This window comes from Melospiza georgiana, chromosome 5 (assembly GCF_028018845.1).
Source record: "Melospiza georgiana isolate bMelGeo1 chromosome 5, bMelGeo1.pri, whole genome shotgun sequence".
Taxonomy (NCBI): domain Eukaryota; kingdom Metazoa; phylum Chordata; class Aves; order Passeriformes; family Passerellidae; genus Melospiza; species Melospiza georgiana.
Genome location: NC_080434.1, coordinates 42161130 through 42188400, shown reverse-complemented (window position 1 = coordinate 42188400; position 27271 = coordinate 42161130). Strand labels below are relative to the sequence as shown.

General features: G+C 50.8%; 1 protein-coding gene across 1 annotated transcript in view; it reads right to left on the bottom strand.

Annotated features, from left to right (window-relative positions):
* Positions 1-27271, bottom strand: part of FRAS1 (Fraser extracellular matrix complex subunit 1) — a 105926-nt gene that overhangs the window by 6774 nt on the left and 71881 nt on the right. The window contains exons 28-61 of the mRNA XM_058025165.1: positions 26537-26851; positions 24113-24266; positions 22212-22390; positions 21244-21360; positions 19333-19447; positions 18760-18897; positions 18544-18576; positions 17427-17558; positions 17036-17161; positions 16417-16664; positions 15080-15228; positions 14717-14870; positions 13442-13577; positions 12962-13158; positions 12474-12627; positions 11892-12155; positions 11595-11783; positions 11051-11170; positions 10451-10630; positions 8631-8755; positions 8047-8187; positions 7305-7535; positions 6919-7032; positions 5763-5913; positions 5146-5302; positions 4744-4906; positions 4285-4531; positions 3424-3768; positions 3022-3182; positions 2498-2645; positions 2196-2401; positions 1583-1739; positions 868-1068; positions 110-297 (exon numbers count right to left, since the gene is read on the bottom strand). Coding sequence (XP_057881148.1) covers positions 110-297; positions 868-1068; positions 1583-1739; positions 2196-2401; positions 2498-2645; positions 3022-3182; positions 3424-3768; positions 4285-4531; positions 4744-4906; positions 5146-5302; positions 5763-5913; positions 6919-7032; positions 7305-7535; positions 8047-8187; positions 8631-8755; positions 10451-10630; positions 11051-11170; positions 11595-11783; positions 11892-12155; positions 12474-12627; positions 12962-13158; positions 13442-13577; positions 14717-14870; positions 15080-15228; positions 16417-16664; positions 17036-17161; positions 17427-17558; positions 18544-18576; positions 18760-18897; positions 19333-19447; positions 21244-21360; positions 22212-22390; positions 24113-24266; positions 26537-26851 — 5835 coding nt within the window. The remainder of the gene's footprint in view (positions 1-109; positions 298-867; positions 1069-1582; positions 1740-2195; positions 2402-2497; positions 2646-3021; positions 3183-3423; positions 3769-4284; positions 4532-4743; positions 4907-5145; positions 5303-5762; positions 5914-6918; positions 7033-7304; positions 7536-8046; positions 8188-8630; positions 8756-10450; positions 10631-11050; positions 11171-11594; positions 11784-11891; positions 12156-12473; positions 12628-12961; positions 13159-13441; positions 13578-14716; positions 14871-15079; positions 15229-16416; positions 16665-17035; positions 17162-17426; positions 17559-18543; positions 18577-18759; positions 18898-19332; positions 19448-21243; positions 21361-22211; positions 22391-24112; positions 24267-26536; positions 26852-27271) is intronic.

Here is a 27271-nt window from a genome sequence, read left to right as displayed (position 1 = left end):
AATGCCATCCTTCCCTCCCACGTTGTCACTGCAGCTCTACATTTTATTTCCAAAATCCCACTGCGGTTTCCAATCTGTACTTGCAGGGCACTAAATCACATCTGCTCACCACAGGAGGTGCTGGGAGAATCAGGCTCCCTGCTGCCTCCTGATCCAAAATAGTCACTGTGGCAGTGCTGATGTCTCCCAGGACTGCTTCCACTGGATCATCTGGGCCCAGCACTAGAGAAAAGGACTCATGCCATTCCCGGTCCTCGTTGGACATGATCTCCACCTTGAACATGATGTGGGCCACGCCTGGGGGTGCGAGTGCAAGAGAAACAGAGGGAAGTTGATTCATCACCAGAGACTGCTCTCAAGTTCTCGTCCGAGCCCTGCACAGCTGCTCCAGGCTGTGACCACAGAGACATTATGATAAAATACACATTATAAATTTAATTTCCACTCATTGCTGCTAATAATTTACCCAGAGGAGTCTATTATCAACATAAAACTCCAGCTATGACAACTGATCCAATCGATCCGGTGACAGATTTACTAGCAGATGCCGACTGAGGATTAATAATGACTGTCTTCTATTAGCTGTCTGGAGGAAAAACCTGGGATGCAAAGCACATTGCCATCCCTCCTCTCCCTCAGGTGTGCAGAGCTGTTTAGTGAGGGTCCAGCAACATGGTCTGAGGTGCTCACAGCCCTACATTCCCCGAGGAGGACTTCACTCTGCCAGGTGCCAGTGCTCCTTCCTCTGGTCCCATCACCCTTCGTTTAACACATCAGCTAAAATTCCTGCGACAAGTGGCTTTTCCCACATCCCTGGGCGTTCTGGCCACGCCCCCACCCCTAACCCTCCCCTTGGGGCCCCTTTACCTGGGCTGAATTTGAGCATGCGGCTCTTGGGGTAGTAATCCACGCCGGCCTGCGCGGAGCCGTCGCGGGTGCTGCAGCGCACGCGGGAGGTGCGGTTGTGGTCACCCCTGCGCACCACCGGGATGCTCAGCACCGCCACGCCCTCGGGGCCCGCCGGCTCCCGCACCTGGTACGCCGCCTCCTCGAACTCGATGGTGGGGGCTGCGGGCACAGCACGGAGAGAAAAGCCCCGGATTTGCACCCTGGCACCTTTCAGGCTCATCCCCGCACCTTCAGGGCAAGGAGCTCCTCAAAGCGGGGGCCAAAAAGGCTTGGGTGTGACTTAGGGTAAAACCTAAGGAGGGTGTTGGGCTACAGAGAATGGCAAATGATTCTCCCATCCCTGCCTCCCACACTTCCCCAAATCCCTGCCACGTGCTGGTGATCCAGCCTGGCATCCCTCTTCTCCCCCACAGATCTCTCCAGGCTGTGCTGCTGTGGAGGGAGAGGAACATCTCCCAAGGGAAGCACAGCAACTCCAGCTACAGGGGAATGGGAAATAGGAGAGGTGGGGGGTCCAAGCACTCCTATCCAGCCTCTCCCTTCAGCCCAGCCCAGTGCACCGCAGTGACCTGTACACAAGGCTGTGACCGTGGCACCGAAGGCATCCACATTGATGGGGCTGTGCTGACTCCCCGGGACCCCCCAGACACCTTTGCTGAGCAGCCTCACTCACCATCTTCGTCGTTGGTGATAGTTATGGTTGCCACATCCATCTTCCCAATCCTAGCTCCACTCCAGTGGTTTCCAAGGGGGCTCCCCAGATAGACCTGGAACTGCTCTTCTGGTTCGAAGGCAGAGTCGTCACTGATGTGAACACTGCAGTTCTTCACCTAAAGCCAAGTGAAGAGGAGAAAGCAGCGAACTCTGATAAATCTGATAAAGCCACATAAAGGCCAGGGTGTACTTCCCTATCTAGGGCTGCACATTGGAGTGCTGTCCATCCTGGAAGAAACCCTTCCATTTTTAGGGCTGCTCCTTCAGTGTGGACCAAGCACACTGTCACATGATGAGACAAAGAAGCAAAAGCATCTCCTTCCACAAACCCACAGCTCTCTGTACAACAATCCTGGGTCCTCCTGATGCATCAGATTTGCATTTCACAATTTAACCAGTTCCATCCTGGAACATCCAACCCCTTCAGAGTGGGTCACATTGCCAGGACAAGAATTTTTATCTGAAACCAGCCCAGAGCAGTCTACCAGCCCCTCTGGTTACAGAGGGCCGAGGAGATGTGAACCTCTCCCAGCACTGGTTCTTCACTCCCCCAGGAGGCAGGTGCAGCTCACCTTCTCCCCTTTGAGGAAGGTGATGCGAGACTCCTCTGCATCCCTCCTCTCGGTGAAGTCCTCCATGAGCTGTGCTGTCAGGCTCCGGGTGTAGCACCTGACGGAGGACTCGTAGCTCAGGTCCCCCGCCCGCAAGATGGGGACGTGCAGGGTGCCCTCCTTCTCCCTGGCCGTGTAGCTGTCCTTGCTGAACTGCATGCTGGGCACTGCAGGGGGGCAGAAACAGAGCCAAGCAGTGCTGGGGATGCACAGGGAGCCAAGGGGCCGGGAGGAAGCAGTCACAGCTGCCAGGGATGACTTACCGTCCTGGAAGATGTCATTGATGGCCACGATGGCTTGGAAGGGCTTTGCCAGCTCGGCTCCGTGGGGGGAGCTGAGGTAAACAACAAATGTCTCCAGCCCTTCTATCACTGGGTATTGGGCATCATCCAGGATTGTCAGGGGGCAGAACTGGGAGGAAAGTGGAATTCCTGCTGTTAGACATACAAAGTTTCATCCTTCCCAGCACTCACGTTTGGGAGTCTAGTGTAAAGCCATTATGTAATTATGTTTTCTGAGTCCACTAATCAACGTAAAGAATGTTCTACACAAACTCAGCCTATCATTTCAGAGAACAGGCAGCGATCCTTGCCCCGGAAGAGTGGCATGACCAAATCTCTCCAGGCTGGAGTGCTGATGGCATGGGGAATCTGTGCCTAGCAGAATCATTAACAGTTCTCAAGTGGCCCTGAGAGGATTTTCTAAACAAATGGCAGATATGCACAGAAACACAAGACAGGTGTTGCCAGGCAAAGCAGACTCAGCAGGAGTCCTAGTGGCTCCTCACCTCTTCGGTCTTGCCTGGCCTGAACTCTATTTTCCTGGAGCTGGGCACATAATCGACTCCCGGGCTGGCCGAGGGCGGGTCCGATGTCCGAGTGGCACACCACACCGACGTGGGCGTGGAGAGGTCGGGTCCCTGCCGCAGCACTGGGATCTCAATGCGTCCTGCAGCACCAGATGCACATGACAGAGAACAAACTGAGAGAGCAGCCACGTTCCACAAGCCCACCCCTTTCCCTTCAGCACTGCTCCTGCCCCCAGCCTCCCCCTCGGCACAGAGGGAAGCACAGAGCCCCTCTGCAGCACACCTTTGCAGTTCTGCTGTGCCCCGAATCGCTCCTTCTGACACCTCTTCATGGTGAAAGCTTCTACAGGGAGCATCCCAACACAGCCCTCTGCTCCTCACCTGCAGCCTCACTGACAGTAAAGGTGGCATTCCCCAGGGACACCGTGGAGGCATCGTTGGGACCAGCAATGACCACGTTGGCCGAAGCTCGGCTGCCAAGGCGTGCATTGTCTGAGGCGTCGGCCAGCACCACCTCAAACTCCTCCTCCTCTTCATACTCGCTGTCATCGATCAGAGTGACATCACAGGTCACCACGGTGACCCCCGGCCCCAACACGAGGCGGCTCTCGTCCGACAGCCCCCGGGACTTGAAGTCAGAGCCGGATTCCAGCATGTAAAGGCTGCTGCCCCTGGCTGATTTGGGGACGGTGTAGCAGATGGCAGACACAGTGCTGCTGACATCCCCTAGGAAGCAATAGGAAAACTCCATAGTGGAAATACTTTAAATCTACTTGGTGGAGACACCTTTCACTTAAATAATAAAGCAGCATTTGGAAAAGAGGATGAGGAATAAAATGCTGAACTTGGATAGCGGCTGGCTTAGACATGACTTCCAGGCAAGCTCCTAAACCTGACTCAGGAAGCCGAGAGGTGGCACTTGCCTGTTAAAGAACACACAGACACTGACAGGCTCCACATAAAGCACTGCCTAGCTCACAGAGAAGCAGCAAACAAATACAAAGGTTTGCTCCTGCTCATGCCAGGAGCTGGAACAAATCCAAACCCAAGAGGCTTTAACAGCAGAGACAGGAAAGGTTAAAAAAATAAACAACGCTGCCCCATGCATTGCTTGCCATTGCACTGTGCTCCAGAACCTCTTCCAAAACATGGGAGAAGGCTCCAAAACCATAAGCAGACGAAGGCCCAGGGTTCCCCCTCTGCACGTGTCCCTCCCACGGGGCTCAGCATGGCCCAACCCACCTTTCCTTTGCACAGGAGCCGAGAGCAAGCCGGCGCTCTCACTGACGTGGAAGGTGCTCCTGTCGAACTGCAGCGTGGGCTCGTCCTCGGGGTCGGCGATGGTGACAGTGGCGCGGGTGACGTTGCCCAGCAGGGCGTAGGCCGGCATGCTGAGCTCCACGGAAAAGCTCTCCGTGCCCTCGAACACATCATCGTCGTGGATGGCGATGGTGCAGGCCTTCGTGTCTTCCCTCTCCTCAAACTGCACCTACAGGGCAGCAAGATGACTTGCTGTCCTTGGAGTGCCACCTGGAGCTCCCTGTCCTTCCTGAGGTGCTCCCTCTTCCAACAGCAAACAACCCGCCTGAGTTTACTAACAGAACACACCCTCCTTGGTGTTTTGGTCACTTCCCACCCATTCTTTGCTCCAGGCTTGGTGGCAGGCATGGTGAGCCCGTCCCTTTGCTGTGTGCCACCCACCTGCCCCGCGTACTCCACGTAGTCCTGCTCTCCGGGCCGTGCTCCCGATCCAGCGGCGGCCGTTCCCTGCTCGGTGCGGCACAGGACGATGCTGTACTGGTTGAGGTTCCCCAGCCGCCTCACGGTGACGCTCACGGAGCCAGCGCTCTCCCTGACCTTGTAGCTGGAAAGGGATCAAGCAAGCACATGAGGAACAGGCTGGGGAGCAAACCCTGCGTGTTTGTGTGACACTGAGGGTGAGGCTCCGTGGAAAATCCGAGGCAGGGAAATAACTGGGCAGCTGCTCCGTGGTTCAGCCTGGCAGGGCCCTCTCCTCACTGGCAGGATTTCCTTCCCACACTGTAGGGAGCTCAGGTAAGAGCCCAGCTGCCAGGCAAGTGCTGTGACCCTCATGGCACTTACCTGGAGTGAGTAAAGCTGAGGAGGGACCACTGGATATGGAAGACGTTGCCGCTGACCACGTTGGGTTTGCCGTCCTTCACCAGGAACTGGAAGCTGTCCGTGGTCTCCTGAACCTTCTCGTGCATCACGTACCGAATGAGGCCCTGGTTCACATCCTCTGCCAGGAGGGAACAGCCAGAGAGTCAACACAGGAATCCAAAGGCAGCTTTGTGGATGAGCAGTGTGGATCTGCTGGGATTGGGGATCCCAGTGGCATAGGAAGCAGTTACCCCCTCAGCCCTGCAAGAGTGAGCCTCCCCCACAGTGCTGACTCTGCACAGCTGCACCTCTGCCAGACTGTGATGATCAGATGCACTTGCAAGATCTGCAACCCCTCTTTACTGCCCCAAGTCACATCTCCAGCTCTAACAAGCTTGGAGAACCTGGGACAACCTACAGGACACAGGTTGTTGTCTCTAAGAAATTGTAGGATTTCTGCAACTGACAGCAAAGTTCAATGCTTGTTTTCAACATGCTGCCCCTTGGCTTTCTTCCCTCCCACCTATTTTTTTTCTTATTTTAACAAACTGAATCAACTGATGGAAAAAAAAGCAGCAGGGCACAGCCCAGGTCCATACCCTGTGTAAAGGTGGTCACAGCTGTCTCTGGCTTCAGCTTGTTCTCCACATGACCATTCCTGGGACCAGTTGTTATCTCATAGATCAGCTGTTTGTCACCTGTGTCAGGATCTGTCGTCAGTAATTCCTTCTTAGTGATGAGATTGGTGGCCTGGATTAAAGCCAAATCAAGGGAGTAAAACTGAGGCTCCAGCAGTGCAAGTCTGATTCACTGTTCACACAAAAAGCCCAACCATCCCTCTGTCAAAACAGCTCTCCATGAGGGAAGATCTAGGGATGTGGAAGTACAGAGCAGCCTTGAACAGTGATAACCCACAACGTGTTTGACAACACAAGAAGGATTCAAATTTTGCCTCACATCTGGTTACTTGAATTTAAAAGACAAATGCAGCTCAAAGAAAAGCAAATTCCAAAGCAGCTGCCCAGCCTTATTTAGCTGGAGCTAAAAGCTAGGACAAATCTTTGGGTTTCTCTTAGACACCTCTATTCCATGAGCTGTGCTGATGCTCAGGTGAGGCCTTGCTTGGCAAAAAAACAAATCTGCAAACAGCCTCAGATTGAAGGAGTCACTCAAGACTGTTCACACAGCTCTGCTGAGTCTCCATGAGAGCCTCTTTCAAATGCCCTCACAGGGATTTGATTCAGTTCCACCACATTTTGCTTCCTCTTCAAAAACAAAATGTTTTTAACAGCAGGAGAAAGAGAGAAAATTGAGCTGCTTGAGGCTGCAGGAGTGCTTTTCCTGAAGTGAGGAGTTTGAGCTGAGATAGCCATTTCTTAATACAATTTCTTACTGCAGCATCTTCCACTCTTTTTTTTTCTGGGAAGAATCAAAGTGTTTCTTTACAGTTAATACTGGCTCCTCAAAAACAAGCCAAGAGTTTCCTGGGGTTCTGTTTGGACTTCAGCACAACAAAGGCATGTCACAACAAGAAATTCCTGCACCATATGCTTGGAAAGCCACATATCTCTGCCATGGCTGCTACAGCACATCATCAAGCCATCTCCACCATCAGCAAAGCTAAAAATGTACCCTGGGGTGGGCATTCTCCCTCACAAAAACAGAAGTGCTGAAGGATGAGGATGTTTTCCTGAGAAGCCCCTTCTCCTGGAGCAGCCTGAGAAGCAGCCCAGGCCGAGGCCAGGCAGGTGTTACCTTGCCATCCGTGTACTCCAGCCACTGCAAGCCCACGTTGGTGACAACCCTGGGTGTCCCATCATCCACAGGGAGGATTTCCACCTGGAAGCGCTGCGGCGCTGCGGTCACCACCTGACAACAGTTCAAGATAAAAGGGGGTGACTCTGGGAGGCAGAGCCTCCCCCAACACATCACCAGTCAGCTCCCTTCAGCTCTGCTGCCATCGAGGTCCTGGGGTGAGTTTGCACACCCAGAGGGCAGGGAGGGGAAGGGGCAAAGGGAAGGAGCAAAGGGATCACATAAAGGAGAGCACTCAGCCCTTGCCTGCAGCTACAGCAGCTCAGGCCCCTGTCCTGAGAAGAGGCAGCTCTCAAGGCCCCTTCCCACCCCCTGTGCCCCCTGACCTTCCTTTGGCCCTCCTGCACCACGAAGAGGGCGTTGGTGCCGTCGGACACGGTGAAGGTGAAGCGGTCCCTGAGCGCGGCGCCGCCGCCGTGGTGGCTGTAGCTGACGAGGTTCTGGTAGATGTCAGCCATGGTGAAGGTGTTGGCCGGGAGGGGACGCTGCCCGCGGCCGCCGCGCTCCAGCAGCCCGTGCCGGGGCGGCTGCACCACCCGGAACGTGATGGACTCCACCTGTGCCCGCACAGGGAGGGGCAAGGCTGGCACACCACCTCAGGGCCAGCACGTTCCCGCTTCCCCCTGAGCCCCGCCCTGGCCTCATCCCTCTCCCAAGGCGGCTCCCAACAAAGCAAGGCACGTCCCACCCAACTCCTGGTTCAGCGGGTTGGAGACAGCTCCCACCCCGGGACAGCTCCAGGAACACAAGAGCGGCCCCCAGCCCTGCAGCCATGCTGGGCAATGTGTCCCTTGCCACTCTGCCAGGGCAGGAGCAGCAAAAACCTTTGGGGCAGGATTTTGGCTCAGGCAGCCGGATCTCTTGCTGCAGGGGAAGCAGCAGTGAGGAAGAGCCAGGGTCAGACAGCTCAGCCTCTGGCCAGACCCAGCAAGAAGAGGAAGTGCCATTCTCATCCATGCTAAGCATAAACTCAGTGTTTATGAGTCCTAAAACACAAGCCCATTTTCCCAACAGCCCAGATGTGCAGCAGAAGAGGGGAGGGAGGAGGCTGGGGGCGTCCTGCCTTACCTCTGTGTCAGCATCTGTTGCTTTGAGCTCAAACTCAGTGATGGTTTTTCTCACCCCTTCCTGAACCGTCATCCCAAAGATTTGCACCACGGGTAAGGAGTCGTCCACGGGGTTTATGGTGATGTCAAAGGTCTGGCTCACCTGGGACAGGAGGAAAAACCTCTCTTGATGAACTCAGCCTTCCAAGAGTGTGACTTCATGGCAAGAGCACAGCAATCTTCAGGTTGGGTCACTTCATTTCAGCCTTGTCTGGTGAGTAAATCTGAGCTGCTAAGCCCAGATCACATGAACATGCCCTTCTTTATCCCTCCTCACTAATTAATTCTCCCTCTTTCTGTGATATTTATGGACATGCACTCTCCCTCCCTCTCTCAGTCTGTGTTGCCCCTCTCCCTCTACGTGCAGCTCTTTCAGAAAGCAGCAAAGAGGCATTTCTCCAGGGTCTGACTGTGTGGCTCCCTGCTCCCTGCACAGGGCTTGCTCCCTGCCCTCAGGGATGTGGGGAATCCCACAACAGGAGGAGGAGGAGGAACAGCCACCTCTGCCCAGGCTCCTTCTCAGGCAGAGGTCAGGCTGGGACTGACCTCGTTTGTCCCATCAGACACAGAGAAGGTGAAGGTGTCCCTGTGCTTTTCCATGTCACTGGTGTGGATGTACTGGATGCTGCCAGAGGCCAAGTCTGCCTGGCTGAAGGAACTAATTCTTGTCCCTGGGAAATGAACAACAGGGGGAAAATGTGCAACAGAAAGAGCAAGGCAAGGAAAAACTACAGGAAACATATTTAGCCATAAGCACTCAGTTTTGGCTGGTTCTGATCCAAGTCAGGCTGCCCCATGAATCTCAGTGGAGCCAGGGATTTAAGCTGGCACAGAGCCTCCTAAAATCTCCTTCTCCAAAAGAAGTCCAGGCTTCTTTTGACCTCATCCTGTTGGGAGTGGGCCTCCTGGGGCAGAGGGGGAGAGAAGCTGGGAGAAAAATGGCCCATGTAACACTTGGATTGTCACTGCTGGGCAGGACTAACCCAACCAAGGCATCGCTGAGGATGAGCTAAAGGCCTTCTGGCCTCACAGCAGTTTTCCAAAATGCCTTCCAAGTGTCTCTTCTCTCTGCCCCTCCTTGTACCCCTGCATTTCGTACCAAGTCCCTTTTTCAGCTCTGATTTATAGTGACATCTTTACAGGCCATTAGGTGTGACACAGCCACAGAAAGGTACCTGACAAGCATTTCAAAAAGCACTTGAGCTTTTTAAATCTCATTGCTGTGTTCAACAGTTTTACTGCTGTTGTCAACAAACACCCTGACAAGAAGTTTGCCACCAATATATCACACTAAATGGCTGCTGACAGATGCTGGCCACACTACAAAAGACACCAGGATCTGATTTAAATAAATGAGCCAAAATGGAACATTCAGCTAATATTTCTTCAGAGCTCATCAGCTGTGAAGGTTTGGGTTCTCTTTTGAACACTTCAGTATTCTCTTCTTATGTTTAGGCTGTTTAAATCATGATTACAACTACTCCACAGTCTGTGACTCTGTATCCTTATTAGTCCCTCACAGACATGAAAAAACACAGAAATCAGAATCATCATCAGATTTTAAATAATAGGAGGAATAAAGTCCTTAATTGAAGTCTCCAAAGTACAAGATTTACTGGCTAGTTTGCAATTTAGGCAAAAACAGTGCATGTTTCTAATTTACTCTCAGCAGTGAGTTATTATAACTCATTCATTATTTCTGCCCTTTCAACACGTTTTTGGTGAGAAGATGAGGCAAACCCCACACTCAAACTGAGCTGTACAGGGACTGTCTGCATCTTGAAAACACACAGCAGATATTTCCACTTTAATCTCATGTTAATGAGAAATCTAAAGCTAAGAAGAAATATAATCTTAGATGAGTACAATAAAATCAGAAGAGCGTATAATGTGACACCACAGATTTAGATTAATTCATCAGAGAGGGACAGCACACTCACACTGTCAGCAGGCATGAAAGGCAGCTCTGAAATTCAGATCACATGTGCAGGACAAGTCATCTGTTCACCAAGATGGGCTGTTTCCAAGGACTTTAAGGGATGGATTCTTTGGGGCACTGTGCTGTTCACAGCAAAGGCCAAAGGTTTTCCTGACATGTAGAAGCAGCAGTAGGGCCATAAACTCACATAAATCCTCAACTGGGATTACTGGGCTGTTCTGCCTCCACTCACCTTATTCCCCAACCCTCTGGGCTAATGGCCCTTTGGTTCCTAACAATTCTGTGAATTGTTCTGTGGATTGATTTCTAACAATTTCTGGGAATTCCGTGCTGCTGCCTCTGGGCACGTTTTTCCTGCAGTGAATGTTTAGGGCTCAAGAGGCTCCAGTGTTTTGCTGCTCCAAGGGCCCAGCACCTCCCTGCTCACCTGGGGAGGCCACGTGCTCCAGATGGCCCAGCTGTGGCTGCCGGGTCACCTTGTACTGCAGCTGGGAGGCCTCGCTGTCCTGGTCAGTGGCTGAGAGCTGGAGGGTTGTGATGGCCTTGGCTGAGTTCTCATCCAACACCAGCCCCTTGTTGGTGATGATGGAGGGGGGAAATCTGTCCTCTGGAAGGGTTAAACACAAAGCTGAGTTAGGAGACAGTCGCACTCCATCCCTCAGGTACTTGTGCTCAAGCAAAGACAGCACACGCACAAACATTTTGGTAATTCCAAAACAGGAACTTGGGGCCATCCCATTTATCAGGGATGGTAACATTATAATGTCCTAAAGACTATCTAAACAGCATGAAGGCATTAAGGGGAATTTTTCTACCTTTTCAGTGAGTTTGTCAGAAGCCAAAGACTGAACCCTTGCATCTGCAAAATCTCCCCGTGCCCCTCACTTCAAAGGCCTTGGAATTGACAGCTCATCAAAACCACAGCTCAAAAATTTCCATTTTGCCTTGCAGTACATGTGGGATGGGAATCTGTGGGCAGGCTCAAGCTCTGCAGCAAAGAAAACACAACTTCAGCAGAACTTTTTACCTATTACATGGATGTGGAAAACCTGGTCCATCAACTTGTTGCCATCTGCATCCATCACATCAAAGGTGAAGGGGAAGTTTCCGCCGGGATCCCCTTTGCCATGGCTGTACACCACGTGCCCTGGGGAGAGGGAGAGCAGAAAAGAGATGCTTTAGTACAGGCTGCAGCTTTTAATCCTTACTTTAGAAGCAGGCTGGCACCATCAGCTGAGGCACCTGGGGCTTGACAGGGCTCCTGGATTTGGGTTTCAACATTTTTTTTCTCTCTTTATTCTCTTTCTTCTGCTGAGAGAGACTTTTTAACATATATTTAATGATACATGGTTCTGCTCTAACTTAACAACCTGAGCTTACTTCTTTCCCTCTCCCTTCCCTACTTCAGCTCATCACTCCCCTCTCATAAAGATGACAGAGTCATGGAATATCTGAAACTGGAAGGGACCCATAAAGATCATCAGGTCCAACTCCCTGCTCCTCACAGGACTACCTTAAACCAGGCTTGGTTGATATACTTGCTGTGACTACCTAAAATCCAGCACTCTCACCTTTGTTTATATCAGCCTGGGTGAAACTTCTGAGGGGTCCTTTGGCAGAGATCTGGACTGGGCTATCAGCTGTGGTCAGCTGCAGCTGGCCCCTGCTGGGGTCCCTTCTCAGGACAAATCTGATGGCCGTGTCCTCTGAATGTCCAGCTGCTGCTTTCAGGTGCTGAGCCGTGATCCGAGCTGCAGAGCCTGCACCAGAGAGAGCAAAACCCACAATCAGCTTCAGAGGCAGCCTCAGGCAGCCCGGCCAAGCGACAGCAGCGCCCAGCAATGCCACTCTCACACCTGTCCCCGTACCAGCTGGCAGCTGCAGGTCCCTGCTGACAGCCACCGTGGGCGGCAGCGTCCTGGGCAGCTCCATGGAGAACTCCAGCCTCCCTGCCTGCGTGTGGAGCCCGTCGCTGAGGGAGAAGCCAAAGCCGTCGGTGTGTGCGGCGGCCCCGCTCCGGGTGTACACGATCAGCCGCTCCAGGACATCCTGGTAGGTGAAGGAGGAGCCCCGGGACAGCGGCTGGCCCTGCTCCGGCGCCTCCGCCGCGCTCTGCCTTCTGCGCAGCTGGCCTGCCAAACCACACAGGGCTCAGCACAGCCCGCTGGGGACAGAGCCCGCCCTCACCTGACACCCTGCCTGCCCTGGGCACTGCAGGGACAGGCACCTGCCAGCAGGGCATCCCCAGGGAAACACCTGCACCACCCCTGTGCTCCCTGGCAAAGAGCAGGGACAGCCCGCCAAGAACAGGGCTCTCCTCAAGCATAGTCCTGGTCCAGATTGTGCTTTTTCCCACATGCCAGGCTTCCCTCTCGCAGCAGGGGCTCTTACAGACACACGGACAGACAGACAGACTCCCTGTCTCTCAGCCCCAGCCTGTCAGGACGTACCATGCTCAGGGCTCTGGCTGACCACGATGACCAGCTCGCTGCTCTGCGTGTCCAAGTCCTGCAGGCTGAGGGAGGCGTTGGTCACGACCACGGCCGAGCTCTCCTGCACCCGGACGGGCTCCAGCACCATCCTGGGGGGCTCGTCATTCTGCCGCTGCACACAGCCAGGAAAAGGAACATGAGCACAGGGAAAGGCCCACCTGACTGAAACACAAGCTCCCAAATGACAGAACTGGAGCTGGCATCACCAGTCCCTCCAAACCTATCCAGCACCACGGCTGCTTCCAAGACGGAGGAGACACCAGAGCAGTAAGCCCTGGGGAAGAGGCTACAATGCACAACTGTCCCTGGGCATCACAGGTAAATTATGTGCCTGTGCTAGAGGAAGGAATCTCCCTTTAATTCCCCTTCCCACATACTAAAAAGGAAGGAGTAAAGCCTTGAAAAAGAGTTTGTGTGAAAGGAGAGGGCTCTGGCAGCTGGCATACCTGGATTGTGATGTTGATGCTCTGCACCTCTGACTGGCTGAAGCTATCACTCACATAGAAGCTGAAAGTGTCACTTGTGGGCTCAATGCTCTCATGGACGCTCTGGAAGTAGTAAATGCTCTTCTCCAGGACATCATGAAGAGAAAAGGACACACCTGTGCTCCCCACAGACTCACTCTGTGGGCCAAAGCTCTCTCCTGCAAACCAGAATATCGCTGGTGAAAAGATGCTCAAATGGCTGATAAACTGAACAGAGACCCAGCACATTGTGAAGGCTGCAGAGGAAGGGATGCTCCCTTCTACAGCTTGGTTTCCCACACCTAGTGGCCTTTGAGGGAGAAAACATCTGCTGTATTAGAGTGGGCCCTGGGGAAGCTGCAGTTTTTGTTGCAGCACAAGCCATCCCCTTCATGGGATGTGACAGATGTCATCCTGTTAGGAGCCCAGAGGAGGAAAGAAGGGAGTGCCCAGCAGTTTTACCTGTCCTGGTGTTCTCGATGCAGCCATACACAGGCAGAGTGACCATGGTGACCCTCAGGTCCTCCTTGGCAGCAGTGTCATAGTCAGCAGTCAAGTGGTGATGAGCCAGCAGCGGGACTCTGCCCCCCTCATCCACCTGGGAAGCAACAGCAGACAACACAAATCCTTACTGAACAAGGCTGCCTCCCTGGGAGAGGCTTGCCCGGGCGCTGGAGCGCTATCCCACCCTCCCCTGGGTCTGTTAATCAGGAATTCAGCAGGGAGGTGAGGTGAGGTGACGTGGGATGGGAAGAACAAAGCCCATCTGGCATCCAAGAGGAGCCTGGACAGGACAGGAAGGGAACTGTCAGTGTCATGGTGACCTCCTGGAAGGCAAGACCTGCAGTTCTTGTTGTGGAGAGCCTTTGAAGGCAAGGGAGGGAATATGCACAGCTGGAAAGGAGGGAGATGACTTCCAAAGGCCTTGATAAGGAGTGTGAAATGATCTGTGTCAGCCCAAAGCACCAGGTGTCCTCAGACTTGAAGAGTCTCTTACGCATACACTGGTGAAATTAGGGATGAAATATTGAGTAGGGCTAAATGTGACTTGGTCCACTGATATCAAGAAGACACCCTAGGGACAAGCAGCTCCTGAGTGGACAGATATAAACAGATGAGGTTTGGGGATGCAGATGGACTGTCAGCCTCCTCCAGCCTCCAAGTGCTTTGTCCACCTTTTGGGGGGCACAAGTAACACTACACTTTATTCAGTCACTTCCCCTCAGTCCAGAAAAACTGTTCAGCTGCTCCCATCTGAGCCACGGCTGTCCCTGCCCCCAGGCACTCAGAGCCATGGCTGTCCTTGTCCCCAGGCACTCAGAGCCATGGCTGTCCCTGTCCCCAGGCACCCAGAGCCATGTCCCTGTCCCCAGGCACCCAGAGCCATGGCTGTCCCTGTGCCCAGGCACTCAGAGCCACGGCCCTGTCCCCAGACACTCAGAGCCATGTCCCTGTCCCCAGGCACCCAGAGCCATGTCCCTGTCCCCAGGCACCCAGAGCCACGTCCCGGTCCCCAGGCACTCAGAGCCATGGCTGTCCCTGTCCCCAGGCACCCAGAGCCATGGCTGTCCCTGTCCCCAAGCACCCAGAGCCATGGCTGTCCCTGTCCCCAAGCACCCAGAGCCATGGCTGTCCCTGTGCCCAGGCACTCAGAGCCATGTCCCTGTGCCCAGGCACCCAGAGCCACATCCCTGTGCCCAGGCACCCAGAGCCATATCCCTGTGCCCAGGCACTCACGGTGACGTGGTCAGCGAAGGCAATGAGCGCCGGGGCAGAGGTGATGGTGATGGTGAACATCTGTCTGTCCAGCCTGTTGTTGTCAGCATCCAGCACTGAGAAGTGGAAGATGTCAGTCACGGGCTGATTGCTGGTCTCAAACGTGGTGGAGTAGCTGAGGGATGAGCACATGGGGAGTCAGGGAGCCTCACTGACCCCCAGGCACATCCATCCCATCCTCTTGGAAGAGAGGTGGTGTCTCAGTTCCCAACCCTCCATCGCTTTCGTTCCCTGAATTCTTTGAAGTAGCCCAGAGATCCCTGGGGAAAAGCTCAGTGAGCTTTTAACTGGTATGGCTTGAGGGAGAACAGTGTTCTTTGCTACCTGATCCTCTGGCTGTTGATGTCTTCCATGGTGAAATTGTAAACCTTGGAAAGCTCTTCGTTGTGGGAGCCTGATGTCCTGAGGAGGGTTCCATAGGCTGGCAGAGATATCAGCTGGATTCTGATCTCTGAGTCAGGGGAGTTGTTGTCCTAAGCATGAAGAAACAAACCAAATGAAAACAGCGCAGAATTAGCCATTGCTGTGTCCCACTAAAAATGGAAGGAAGAATAAAAGTTTTATAGTTTTATACCTGCCTAGTTGGGTCATACCCACAGATGAATATTAAGTGAAACTCTACTGATGAGAAGAGAGTCAGGAGGGTTGACATTTTCAAAGCATACCATGAAATGTATTTTCATTTTCTCTCAGCTCAGCAAGGCTTTCTCTGTGTCCTTGTGTCATGTTAACACAGTATCCCAGACATAAGCCTGGTATTTTCATTTTCAAAGTACTTCACAATGAACTAAAAGCTGATTTTGTGTCTTTTCAACCACATTAGGTACAACCACACTGTGGTATCACAACTCAGATGTCATCTTTCTTAGAAGAGTTTTGTTAGGTGATTGAAAAATAAGGCCCAGAGCAGAAATCAACACATTCTGAGCATATGGGTCAGAAGTGAAATCTTCTTTTCCCTATCTCTGCTCTTATTCAGATTAAACATGAGCATCTCCCTAGTCAGCCTTCCTCCTTAAGAGGAGGACAGGACAGATTCCAGACTTGTATTCAGACTATTCAGATCCCTTAAAAAAAAAAAAAAAAACAAAAAAAAAAATTCCCAATAATCTCTCTAACAGCCAGCCTCTCTCAGCTCAGGTCTCTCCCACCTTGCATCTGTACTGTGATCTCTCCTCCCTCAGGAGAGTGCTACATCATCTGCAAGGAGTACAGAGCTTTCTTGGGAATGTCACCAGCAGGATAACTCTTGCACAGCCCACAAGCCCTGGGACCAACTCAAGCCACCAAGCTCTGCAGCATCCTAGGCTTGTTTACTCCTTCCCCCTTCCGATCTGCCCAGAAAAAGGTGGGTGAGGAGGCTGAAGTTTTCAAGGGATTAACACTTGGCAAATCCACGTGCTTTGCTAGCAAGACGGTTTGACAGAAAAATCTGGGATTAACTAGGTTCTCATGTTTAGCATGGCAGTTCACCTCTGGTACAGTCAAATGGGGATAACCTTAAATCCCTGTGGGATGAAAGAGTCTGTTATCCTCTCTTTGGCAGCAGCCAAAACTTGAGCTCTCTATCCAGGATCCATGCTGACAGCAGGGAGGTGTGTGGGGGATAAGGAAAGGGAGCTGGCAGCATTCCCTGGGCTTAGGAGCAGATGCAAACCCACCATGTAAGCCAGGTGCTGTCGGGACAGGGTCACAGAGCTTTTGCTGGCCACGGTGACAGCCAACAGGCAGCCCGGGGCCAGCTGGGGGCCGTGGGTGTCCAGCTGGGACACATCCACCCTCAGCACCGTGGTGACCGTGGTGACACCGTCGGTGACAGAGATTTCCATGCTGTCCTCTGCCGCTGCCGAGCCGTCGTGCACGTACTGCAGAGCGTTCCGGGTGACGTCCTCGTAGGTGAAGGTGTCGCCTGCCCAGGGAGGAAACACGCGAGTCAGAAAGACCCTGCTCAGAGCAGGAATCCAACTCAAATGACCTTCATCAAGAACTAAACTGGCCTTTCATCCCACCCTGCCAGGGCTGTGGGTTAGGAGGATGTTCATTAAGGAGCTGGCAGGGAAGAGGAAAAGCTGTGACCTTCCCAGTGCCAGCGACTCCTTGTGATTCTCAAGGAGGGCACCAACCCTCCTTTTCTTCCCAGCTGCTTCCTGAGCTCACAGCTAGATAAGGCTTCCCTATGGATGCATCCTGATCTGCCAGGAGCATCTGTCTCCTCCTGCTCATATAAACCAGCCAGGCTGACCCCTCTCCTGCACTGAGGGGAACTCTTGCTCCACTCACCTGCTCTCATGAGCTCCTGCACATCTGCGTTGTACTTGAGCACGATGCCATGATGGGGAGGTTTCACCAGCTCAAAGAAAAGGCCCTCAGGAGCTGTATCCGTGTCACTTACAGCCAACTGGATCCCTGTGCCAGGGAAAGAGAGCATAGCTGATGTGAATGGAGCCAAAAAAAACCTGTAATTCAGTCATTACAAGAAAAGTAAATAATTCTGGAGCTCCCCCAGCCTGAGAGCTACAAGTTCCATGGAAATAGTTTGTGCCCTGATGATGCTCAGGCTGTGTCAGGGAATTCTCTCCTAGACTAGCTCTCAAGTGACCCCTGGGCAAATGAAGCTGGGCCTCCTGGCAGAGAACTGAGCCCCAGCCCGTGCCCCATGCACCCCACTCACCGATGGTGGCTCTGCCCCCCTGGCTGACCTCCAGGAAGGGAGCTGCGATCTGGAAGACTGGAGGCTGCTGCTCAGCAGAGAGCAGGTGGATGACAAACACCATCTCCGGGCTCGTGTGGTCCCCACCAGACACTAGGCACAGACAGAAACCATGCCTGAGTGCAGGGACCCTTCACCTGGGAAATTCACCTGTCTGTACAAAAATCACCATTCCACATGGCTGACTCATCTCCCACCTTCATCTGTGAGCATACACACGCTTCACTCAGGCCAAGAGCATTTCTCTCTGCCCCTAACTCAGAACATGGACTTCTCCTCGCTAGTGGAAGCCAGAAAGCATATGGAAACAGAAGGATGTGTTAAACAAGCAAGCAGCTTATCTGTGGCAATTTAATTGCAGAAATGTCTCTATGCTGTATTAAAGAAAATGAGAGCATAAAACTCCTTGTTCACACTGGGGGACAATGGGGATAAATCAGGCTTTTAGGACTGATTCCAGGCAATCACTGGAAAAAGATGTCTCTAGCAAGCTGCAGCTCAGCTCCTGTAAAGCACCGCTGGGAACCTGACAAATTAATATTCCCCAGGCACGTGCATTTCCAGAAATTCCTACTGAGTGCCCACAGGTGTGCCTGCAGCAGAGCAAAGGCCAAGGGGCAACAGGCAATGGGAAGGGCAAAAGAAGGATGAAAACTGCTGTGGCCAGGAAAGAAAAAGTGGCTGACATATGTCACAGACATCTTTTGTGAAAAATCCTTTCTTTAGGATTTTTCCTTCTGGGAAGCTGAGGCCCCAGAAGAAGAATGTAAACACTGGTTATCTGCTGCTGTGGAATGCAACAGGTGCACCTGTGATTGGCCCATGTTGGATGTGTACAATTAAGGCCAATCACAGGCCAAGCTCTCTCAGGGACAGAATCAGAGCTCCTTTGTTTATTCATTCCTATTCTATTCTTAGCATAGCAAGCTTCTGAGACTTTTCTCTCTATTCCTATTAGCATAGTCATAATGTAACATATATATCATAAAACAATAAATCCAGTCTTCTGATCATGGAATCAAGACTCTCATCTCTCTCTCACCCTGAAAGACCCTTGCAAGCCTGGCAACAGACATACCTGTGAACCGGAAGCTCACGGACTCCGGGAGACCTGGCGGGACAAACACAAGCACAGAGTGATGTGGTCAGGACGGGAAAGCACGCCTTGATGGGGACTCGGAGGATTTGGGGGGAATTTGAAGTGCTGATGTTGAACTGGGCAGAGCCTTTCCTCAGCAGGGAGGAGCAGCAGCAGTGCAGCTGTGCCAGCCCTGCAGGAGCACTGGGAGCTCACCTGCAAAGGAGAAGGCCGTCATCTCCTGGAGGTGAGGGGCGGCGGCTGGCGGGCGATAAGCGATCCTTCCATGGTTGATGTCGGCCTGGCTGAAGAACCTGGCTGGGGACAGAGGCTTGTCCATGTGCTCCACAATACCTGTGGGTGCAGAGACACCAGCATTACCAGGAGGGGTTAATTACCTGATTCCACAGCTTCCTTTGCTTTTTCCCCTTTGGGTACTTCTTTGTACCGCTTCCAGAACAAGTCACACGGATGCAACTGCATGGAGGATGGGCTCTAAGGACAAGAGAAATGAAACAATGATTCCTCACTGAGGCATTTCTTCACAGAACCTCTCACTCGAGAGGTGGGAAGCAGAAAGCCATGGGACACAACATTCAGTATTGTTCAGACAGCAGCAAAAACTGTCTGAACCCTGCAGCACATACCTAAAGAAGCTGGGTTAAGGAACAAGGTGTTTAAAAGCCAAGGAAAGAGGCCAAATGGATTAACAGGTGCCTCCACAGAGTGATGCTCTGAGGGAAGGAGGAAATGTGCTCAGAAAATGTGGCATGCAGCAGGTACACTTGCCTTGCCCAGGAAGGAGAGGCACAGTCACGTTGTACAGGATTTTCTCACTGGGAAGCTCCGGGTCTACAAAGGAGAGGTGATGGGGCTCAATCACTGTCACACGGTCCTCCAGCACCTCAATAAACACATCAGACCATGAGCATCAAGGCCAGAGACAGGGGAAGATTCACCCAAAAATGCATTGAAAGAGAATTTGCTTTGCTCTACTAAATATAAGACAGTCTTGAGATGTAAAGGCCCAGTTCTGAAACCTGACCCTGAGCCCCTGTCCCCTGCAGTTGCACAACCTCCACACTCACAGGTGGCCAGGTTTCTCTTTTGGCCTACAGTAATTAAACAGAGAGAAAGGAAAACCTAGTTTGATCAAGAATCCCCTGGATGAACACTTAGTTCATTGTCTGTGTAGTTTTCTCATGTAGTCTGATGTGGCTGGACTTCATTCTCTTTCAAAAGAAAATGACTGAAAATTACTCAGCCCATTCAATTGGAATATAGAGGAACCAAAGCTCTCCTTTTTATTTTACACCTGACTAAAATTGCTCTCATCCTTCCATAACAAGATTATCATGAACCAAAGGCAGGCAGGGCCTTAAAGGAATTACAGTGCTACTTGAAGAGACTTAAATGCCCAAAACCAGTTAATTTCCACATGTTCATGAACCTTAATCCTGCAGAATTAACAAATTAAACTGCTCAGCTGGGTATGAAAAGCATCCAGCTCATTTCATAATCTTGAGCAAAAACAGGGAGAGAACAAGCTAAGTTAAGGATTTGGGCACTTAAATAACCTGCTTTGGAACATGAAAGGTTACCAACATGGGGGAATGAGGTTTACTTGACTGAAGAAAAACCAATATAGACGTTGTGTCTAGTTTAACAAAAGAGTCATCAAACTTCTCTGGACCTTTCCCAGCAGCAAGTCCAAGTCAAGACTAGAGGGATGGGAGGACTCACAGTATTGTGCTTTCCTCTCAGCTTTGGAAGTCTCATTCTGAAGGAGTCTGAAGATGAATGAACAGGACTCCATCACACTGGGGCAGGGAAGTGAGATTTTCTGACAGAAAGATTTAAGGTTATGTTTCTTCCTCGCTGCCTCCAAGGTCTATTTGTCTCTCCCAAAGGTGGGACTTGTAGGTGGTGAGGTAAAAGGTGTTTTATGGCCCTATTGAATTTTGTGGAGAGTAATTAGCTATAAAACCCAGCACTGTGTGGCTCTGCCACACATCTCTCCCATCAATTCTGTCAATAATGACAACAACAAAAAGTCAGGAGCAGGAAGATGAATGGCTCCAAGTAGCAGTCTGACCATGTTTCATTATCACCTGGGAAAGGTCGCCACTATTTCAAACCTTGACAAGGCTGTTGTGCCATGGGCTTCCCACTAATCCCTCTCCCATTGCTTCCTGTGCCTTTCCTGGCCCCATGCCTGGCATGCAGGCCAGGAAAAGTAGAAGGGACAGCCACAGGTGGTGGGGACACACAGGGAAGGCTTGCACCACAGCCTGAAAGCCCACAAAACTGACTTGAAACTCTATGATCATCTTTCCAAACAACACAGCTGGGGAAGGAACCAGCTTAGAGAGACCATTCTCATTCAAATAGTCATTCCCAGAGCAGCAGGTAGGATCAAGTTTACAGTGGAACTACTAGCAAACCCCACTCATTATGGTCTAAGCCACAGTTTTTCTCTCTTGCCATTCCTCCTGGCTTCTCAGGAAAGGGTAAGAATTACATAAAACATTGATGTTGCTTCTCTTTCCCCCTCTCCTTTCCAGTCTGTACATTCATTACTTTTAATACCGAGTTTTTCAGCTTTTCATGGGTATTATCTGCATTCCCCAGCCCAGTTACTCTTCTAATCTGCTTTTTTCCCATTCCTACTCCAGCCATATGTGTGGTGCTGTCACTTACAGCCATGTGCAGAGAGGAGCCGAGGGAAAGCTGAGGGGCCTTGGGTGTCTGGGGCAGAACAGCAACGTTGAACACGTGGCTTTCCAGGCTGGCTTGTGGACTGGCAGAGCTGGACACCTGGGAAGAAAAGGCCACAGAATGGATAAGTGAACATCCTGAAACCTTAATTTTTAGAAAATGCATAAAAATGTAAGCTCTGATGAAAGGAACAATGTCATTTTAGCCATTTGCTGCACCTGCTCTGTCCTAAAACCAATGAAATGTCCCAAGTCAAAGTTCAAGGCTTGGACTTGGACAGGGGTGCCATGGTGTCCTGATGTGACCAGGTATTCCCAGCTTCCCTTCTGAGCTCTCTGTGCAGTTATTGCTACTGAGATACTGAACCCAAACACTCAACTCATGCAAAATGCATAGTCTCTAAGAGGAATGCAGCAATTAAGCCAAAGATTAGCTTGTTCAACACTGACGCTCACAAATTCCTTGTTATCACTTATGTTAATTACTTTAGAAATTACCTTAATTGCCTCTGCGGCGCTACAGTAATTGCTCCTGCCTTGTAAACCAGATGTAACAAACACTGTGTGCCAGTGTTCACGTAGGCTTACTGAGGGCAGGCTGTGAAACCCTCCCAGCAAACAGCAAGGGCCTGTCTGAGCAATTTTATGGCTCTTAAACCTCTGGGGAGTGGGGATTTATTTCAGTTTCCCAGCTGCTGGGGAGTATTTCTACCTTTTGGCCTGTACACAAGACAGAGGACTCTGAAGCCAAAATGAAATTATTAGCTTAGAAACCAAGGGCTGTGTGACTCTGGGGTCACCAATATTTAAAAAGTCACTTGGAACGTTTTTCACTCGGTGTCAATATTCTAGGTTGTATGAGAGGGCGCTGTGTCCTGACTCCACAGGACACGAGTGGAGTCACCTCAGAGAGCTGCCACGTGGTATTTCTAGGGAAAGGACGAGGAATACCTGGAACTGGAAGGAGTCACTCTCCACTTCAGCCCCCAAGTGCCTGTACCACACGATGCCGTCGCTGATGTCCTGCTGGGTGAAGGAGGTGGTGGGGGAGGCCGCTCTTCCATCGGGCAGGAGCTGCCAGGAGCCCGCCGGGCCGTCCGCTGCCATAGGCACCAGCAGCACCACTTCCCCTGGGAAAGGCAAGCAGGAGCTTGGGAGAACACAGGCAGCAAGCCAAGGAGCAGCCAAGGCAAATGCCCACCCACTCAGAGCTTTCTTCCACGCAGGGTCAAGTGACAGAAATGCCAGCAGGGCTCCCAGAAGCCATCAGCAGTCATTGAGACATCCCGGTGACACTGGGCAATCTTGTTAATTAATTCCATTAAACGGGTTGATAATTCTGCTGATTGATAATTAATCACACTGTTATGTGAATCATCCATTGTAAGCTCTCCCAATTCATTTCCTCAAACCACCCTTGAAAAGTTGGAGCAACAAAAAAAAGTGGTTCAGCAAGATGCAATATCACACTTCCATTCCATCATCAAACTCTGGGCTAAAATTCCTTTTTCAGTACGCTAATTACATTCCAGATATTATGGTTTTGCTTATAAGAGTTCCCCTAAAAACCTAAAAATCAAATTCAATATTTTCTATAGGTATGAATATCTTTCCCATTATTCACAGACTAAGTTAAGCAGATAAGGCCTCCTGGATTCAGGACCAATTTTCCACATTTCTCTCTTACTTTTTCCCTCCCTTTCTGCAAAACAGTATTTCAGATAAAATTTTGGGGATCATTGATTTCTGCTGCTTCTTCCTGCAGCTACAAACCTGCTTATATTACTGTAATTAATCACAGCAGCAATAATTATGGTGATACAAATACAGGATTATAAATTTTAGTTAGGGTTAGGCAGCAGGAGACAAGCTCCTCAGGGAAAAACTCCTGTATTCCTGTAAATGCTTATTAAAAATTGGAAGACAGACCTTCATCTGCAGAAAGCAAAAGGGGAAATACAAATTAATTACTTCTCTTCTAAACTGCAAAACTCTCATTATCTCTGTTTCCATCAGGTGCTGGCAGCTGATGGAAACCAGCCTGTCCTCCCAGCAAAAGAAAATAAAAAAAACACATGGATGTTGCTAGAGGGATCCTCTAATTTTCCCAGGCAAATTATATGCAGTATCATTTCTTAGAAATGCAAAACATGTTATTTGAACACATGGATTTTGTGAAGAAAATAGTGATGCTGAGAAAGAAAGAAGCATTTTTCTTTTCTTTCCATACTTCAATTCCCTCCACATGACATGTCTTTTTCATCCCATGTTTCTCCATTTATGGCTCAGTCACAAATCCCAGAACTTTCCACAGCCTCCTTACCCTGTACCCAGAAGATCCTCCCTAAACATGGGGTTTCTGGTGAAAGTCACTCCTCTGAGAGCTGAGCTCAGAGCCTCTCAGAAGGAATCTGGAGACAAGAATTATCTACAGATCCAAACAACACCAGAAATCCTGTTTTGGTCAGCAACCCCTTCCTCTGGGCCAAATTAAATCAAATGTCACAGAACGTAGGGAATTCTTCAAGGTAAATTTCTGCTCAGCAGTTTCCAGAGGCAGATACTGCTCTGTGCTTCTCAAGGCAGGCATTCACCATGGAGGATTATATTTTGGCACTAACATTCTGCTCTCTCAGGGCTGTAAACACGCCAGGATTCCACCACAACTGGAGGAACACAGATGATCAGGAAGGGCAAAAGTGCTTTGTTCCTCTGTACAGCCATTAGGAGTGGAAAAAGATGAGGTCAGCACACTCAGCCACCACACCATCCGAAGGAAACATTCCCCCAAACGTGCACATAACAGCCTGGAAGGGCTCTGCTGTGGGGCAGCAGGGCTGCAGGGCATTTACCATGTGTGGGCTGCCCCTCAGTGATGGTGTAGGTGATGTCAGAGTCCCTGGCACCGGGCAGCTCGGCGTGCAGGACTGTCCTGGAGATCTGCAGCATTCCTCCCTGGGGCACCCACACTAGGGAATTGCTCACCAGCCGGGGGCTCCTGGCTCCCTGCAGGCAGGGGACAGCAGGGAAAGACTGATTACAACGTCAGCAATGGCACTTCCAAGGGAAAAGAGAGGATCAAGGAGAGTTCTGGAATTTCTTAGGCATTCTACCCTGGTTGTCTGCTTGAAGAAATCTTCTGCTGTATCCCTCAGACCCCATTCCCAGCCTGTAGAACTAACCTCATCCTCTAATTCCTAATTTCCTGCTGCTGACCCTAAATTCAGTCTCCCTCCATAATTTTTTCTTTTACCAGCATGCTCATTCTCTCTGAGCATCTACCCAAGTCTTTAGTTACTTTGTGGGTTTCCTCACCTTCAAACTATTCCTGTGGCTTTTAAAATTTTTTTTCCAATATTAATTTAAGCTTCCTGAAATGTGGATGTCAACACTGGATTGCAATTATAGTTTCACTACAGTTTCCATTTATTTCAGTAACATTACTCTGGCATTCAAGGATTATATCAGCTTTTTGGCTCTAATTTGCTTTGTTGGACAGGTCACCAAAATCCCTGTGACCTCTTCCATGCCATGGTTCCTTTGTATAAGCCCAGCTGCTGTAAATGTGACTTCTTTATGGATTTCTGCACATTCACCTTGAAACTGGCTGTGGCTGCAGTTCGCCTTGAACTGTGTGATCAGTCAAAATCCTGACTGCTCCATCTAAGGGATCACCTCCCTCCTCACTTGCTACTCCACATAATCAGCCCCCAAACTGATAAATGACTCACTGCTCTGTTCTTCTGGATCTGCCACAGAGACAGGAGAGAAAGCTAAAACGATGTTTGTGAAAAGGAACCACATTACAGGATGATTCCTGACCTCCTTTTTGGCATGTCTGCTGTGCACCCACCTATTTTGTACTGCACTTACACTGTGGGTTTGTTATAAACATGGAAACCTTCAGCTCTTAGGTCACTAAATAACTGAATGTTCCTTCACTGGCCACATCGAACCTGTCCAGCACGTTGTGATACCATTCCCACATGGCTTCGATGCTGCTTGTTAATAAGAACAGACTCATGAGACAGCTCTTTTTGCTTGGTAATCTATTTTAAAAATATTTTTTATATGTAGAAGTGTTTTCATCTACCTGCTTCCAGGCAGGGCAAGGTCAGCTGCCTTGCAAATACCTTGGAGGCCTCCCTTAGCTGGATCTGTAGAGGTCCGGGGTACCCCTAAAATAAACATCTTTTGCCTTTTTTTTCTGTGGTCCCCCTGGCCTCTCAGAAAAGAGTCTTCCATGTCCCTTGGAACTGCAACTCTTCCAGCAAAGGGTCTGGATGGGAAAAGCAGCCATTAGCAACCAAAGGGACTGGGAAAAGCCCTAAAAGCTGCCCTGCTCTCACCTCTGTCACCACCCTCATTCCCCTCCGTAGCCAAGTGCTGCACAGAGAAATGTGGAATGATAAGGAGAGACAAGGGAGCACAAAACAGGTTAATAAAAGAAACCACTCTCAGTTATTCACCCTCACTGGCATTTACAGGAAGCTGCTAAATCAGCAGTGGGGAAAAGAAGGTGTTACAAAGAACACAGAGTGGTGTCCAAGCATTACCACCGCCCTTGTGATCCTGTTCAGGCTCCTTAGGGCCATGGAAGCGGTCTGGGTGAAAACCACAGGCAGGGCTCCTCTTATTCCAGGAGTCTAATAGCAGCACCAGTCTTGAAAACAATCCCTTTTTCATCCCCAGGCTGCTGTGAGAGTCACAGCACTAATTAACATTAATTACTACCATGGCTTTAGGGGAACCTGCAGGGTCCAAATGGGATCAGGGCCTCCTTTTGCAGAGCTCCACCGCCACACGGAGCACTCACCAAGTTCCCTTAAATTGTCCTGCCCAAGCTGCTGTGAAAGACATCTCACACAGCAGAGAGGGCCAAAGGGGGGCAATGTCATCTCCTCCTAGCTCCTTCCAAGGTGGGGAACTCCAAGACAGTGTGTCAGATCTCTACATAAAAAACTGCAAACCATGACCTCTAATGACAGCTCTACTTGTTGCTACTCTTTCACATTAGGAAGGAATGAACAAATCTTCAGCTTTTTTCCTTCTGCTTTATTACAGTTTACTACCTTTTATCAAGTAACTATGGACTTTGAATCAGCAAAGCTGCACAACTGGAGCTGTGGCAAACCAAAAATTCAGGCAACCTCCAAAACCCACTCAACCCACTACCTCCTCTGGCTGGTTACTCAGGATTAGTGACACCTCAGGGTCAGAGTGGCCCTCCTCCAGACCCCCAGCGTGCCTGCCAGGGTTCATGTGCCAGCACATACCTCGGGAGCAATCCTGATGAGGAGCAGGATGTTCTGGAAGTGGTACCCGTCGCTCACTTGCAGCAGAGCCGCGTCCTGCCGGCTGTCGGAGCCGTCGTGGGCGTAGCGCAGCCGCCCTGCTGCCAGATCACCCAGGGACAAGGTGGCAGGGTCCCCAGAGGCCCCGAGCAGCCTGCCGTGCCTTGGGGGCTCCAGGACCACCAGCACCACGTCCTGAGGGTTGTCACTGTCCCCCACGCCCAGCACCAGCTCCGATATGGTCCCGGTTTGCCCCCTGCCGACGAGGAGGGGCTCGTTCCTGAACACGAACGGTGCCTGGAACACAAAAGCAGCTCTGAGGTGTCTGCTGAGCCTGGGAGGCTGGATCATGATCAAAGGCTGGAATTATAAGTTTGGGGATAAGGACATCAGCTCACTTCATCCCTGGAAATCTCCTATTTCTTAGCAGCAGAGAATTGCTCTCCACACCTTTTCCCCCAATGGGCAGATCTAAGAATATTTAGCATTTAAACTGAATTAGTCCCTTTAAAAGAAGATTCTCATGCCACATTTGGCTTAGGAGAGGCAAAAATTTGGGACATTTATATAGCAAGCATGTGACTCTAGGTGATCCTCATGAGCCTTTTGAGACGACAGCAAAACTGGGTGTCTTCATCATCAGTATTTATTTCATTCCCAACACTCCCCACTGCCTTACTCAACTTATACCAAAAGCCTGCTAGAGGCCATATTTCT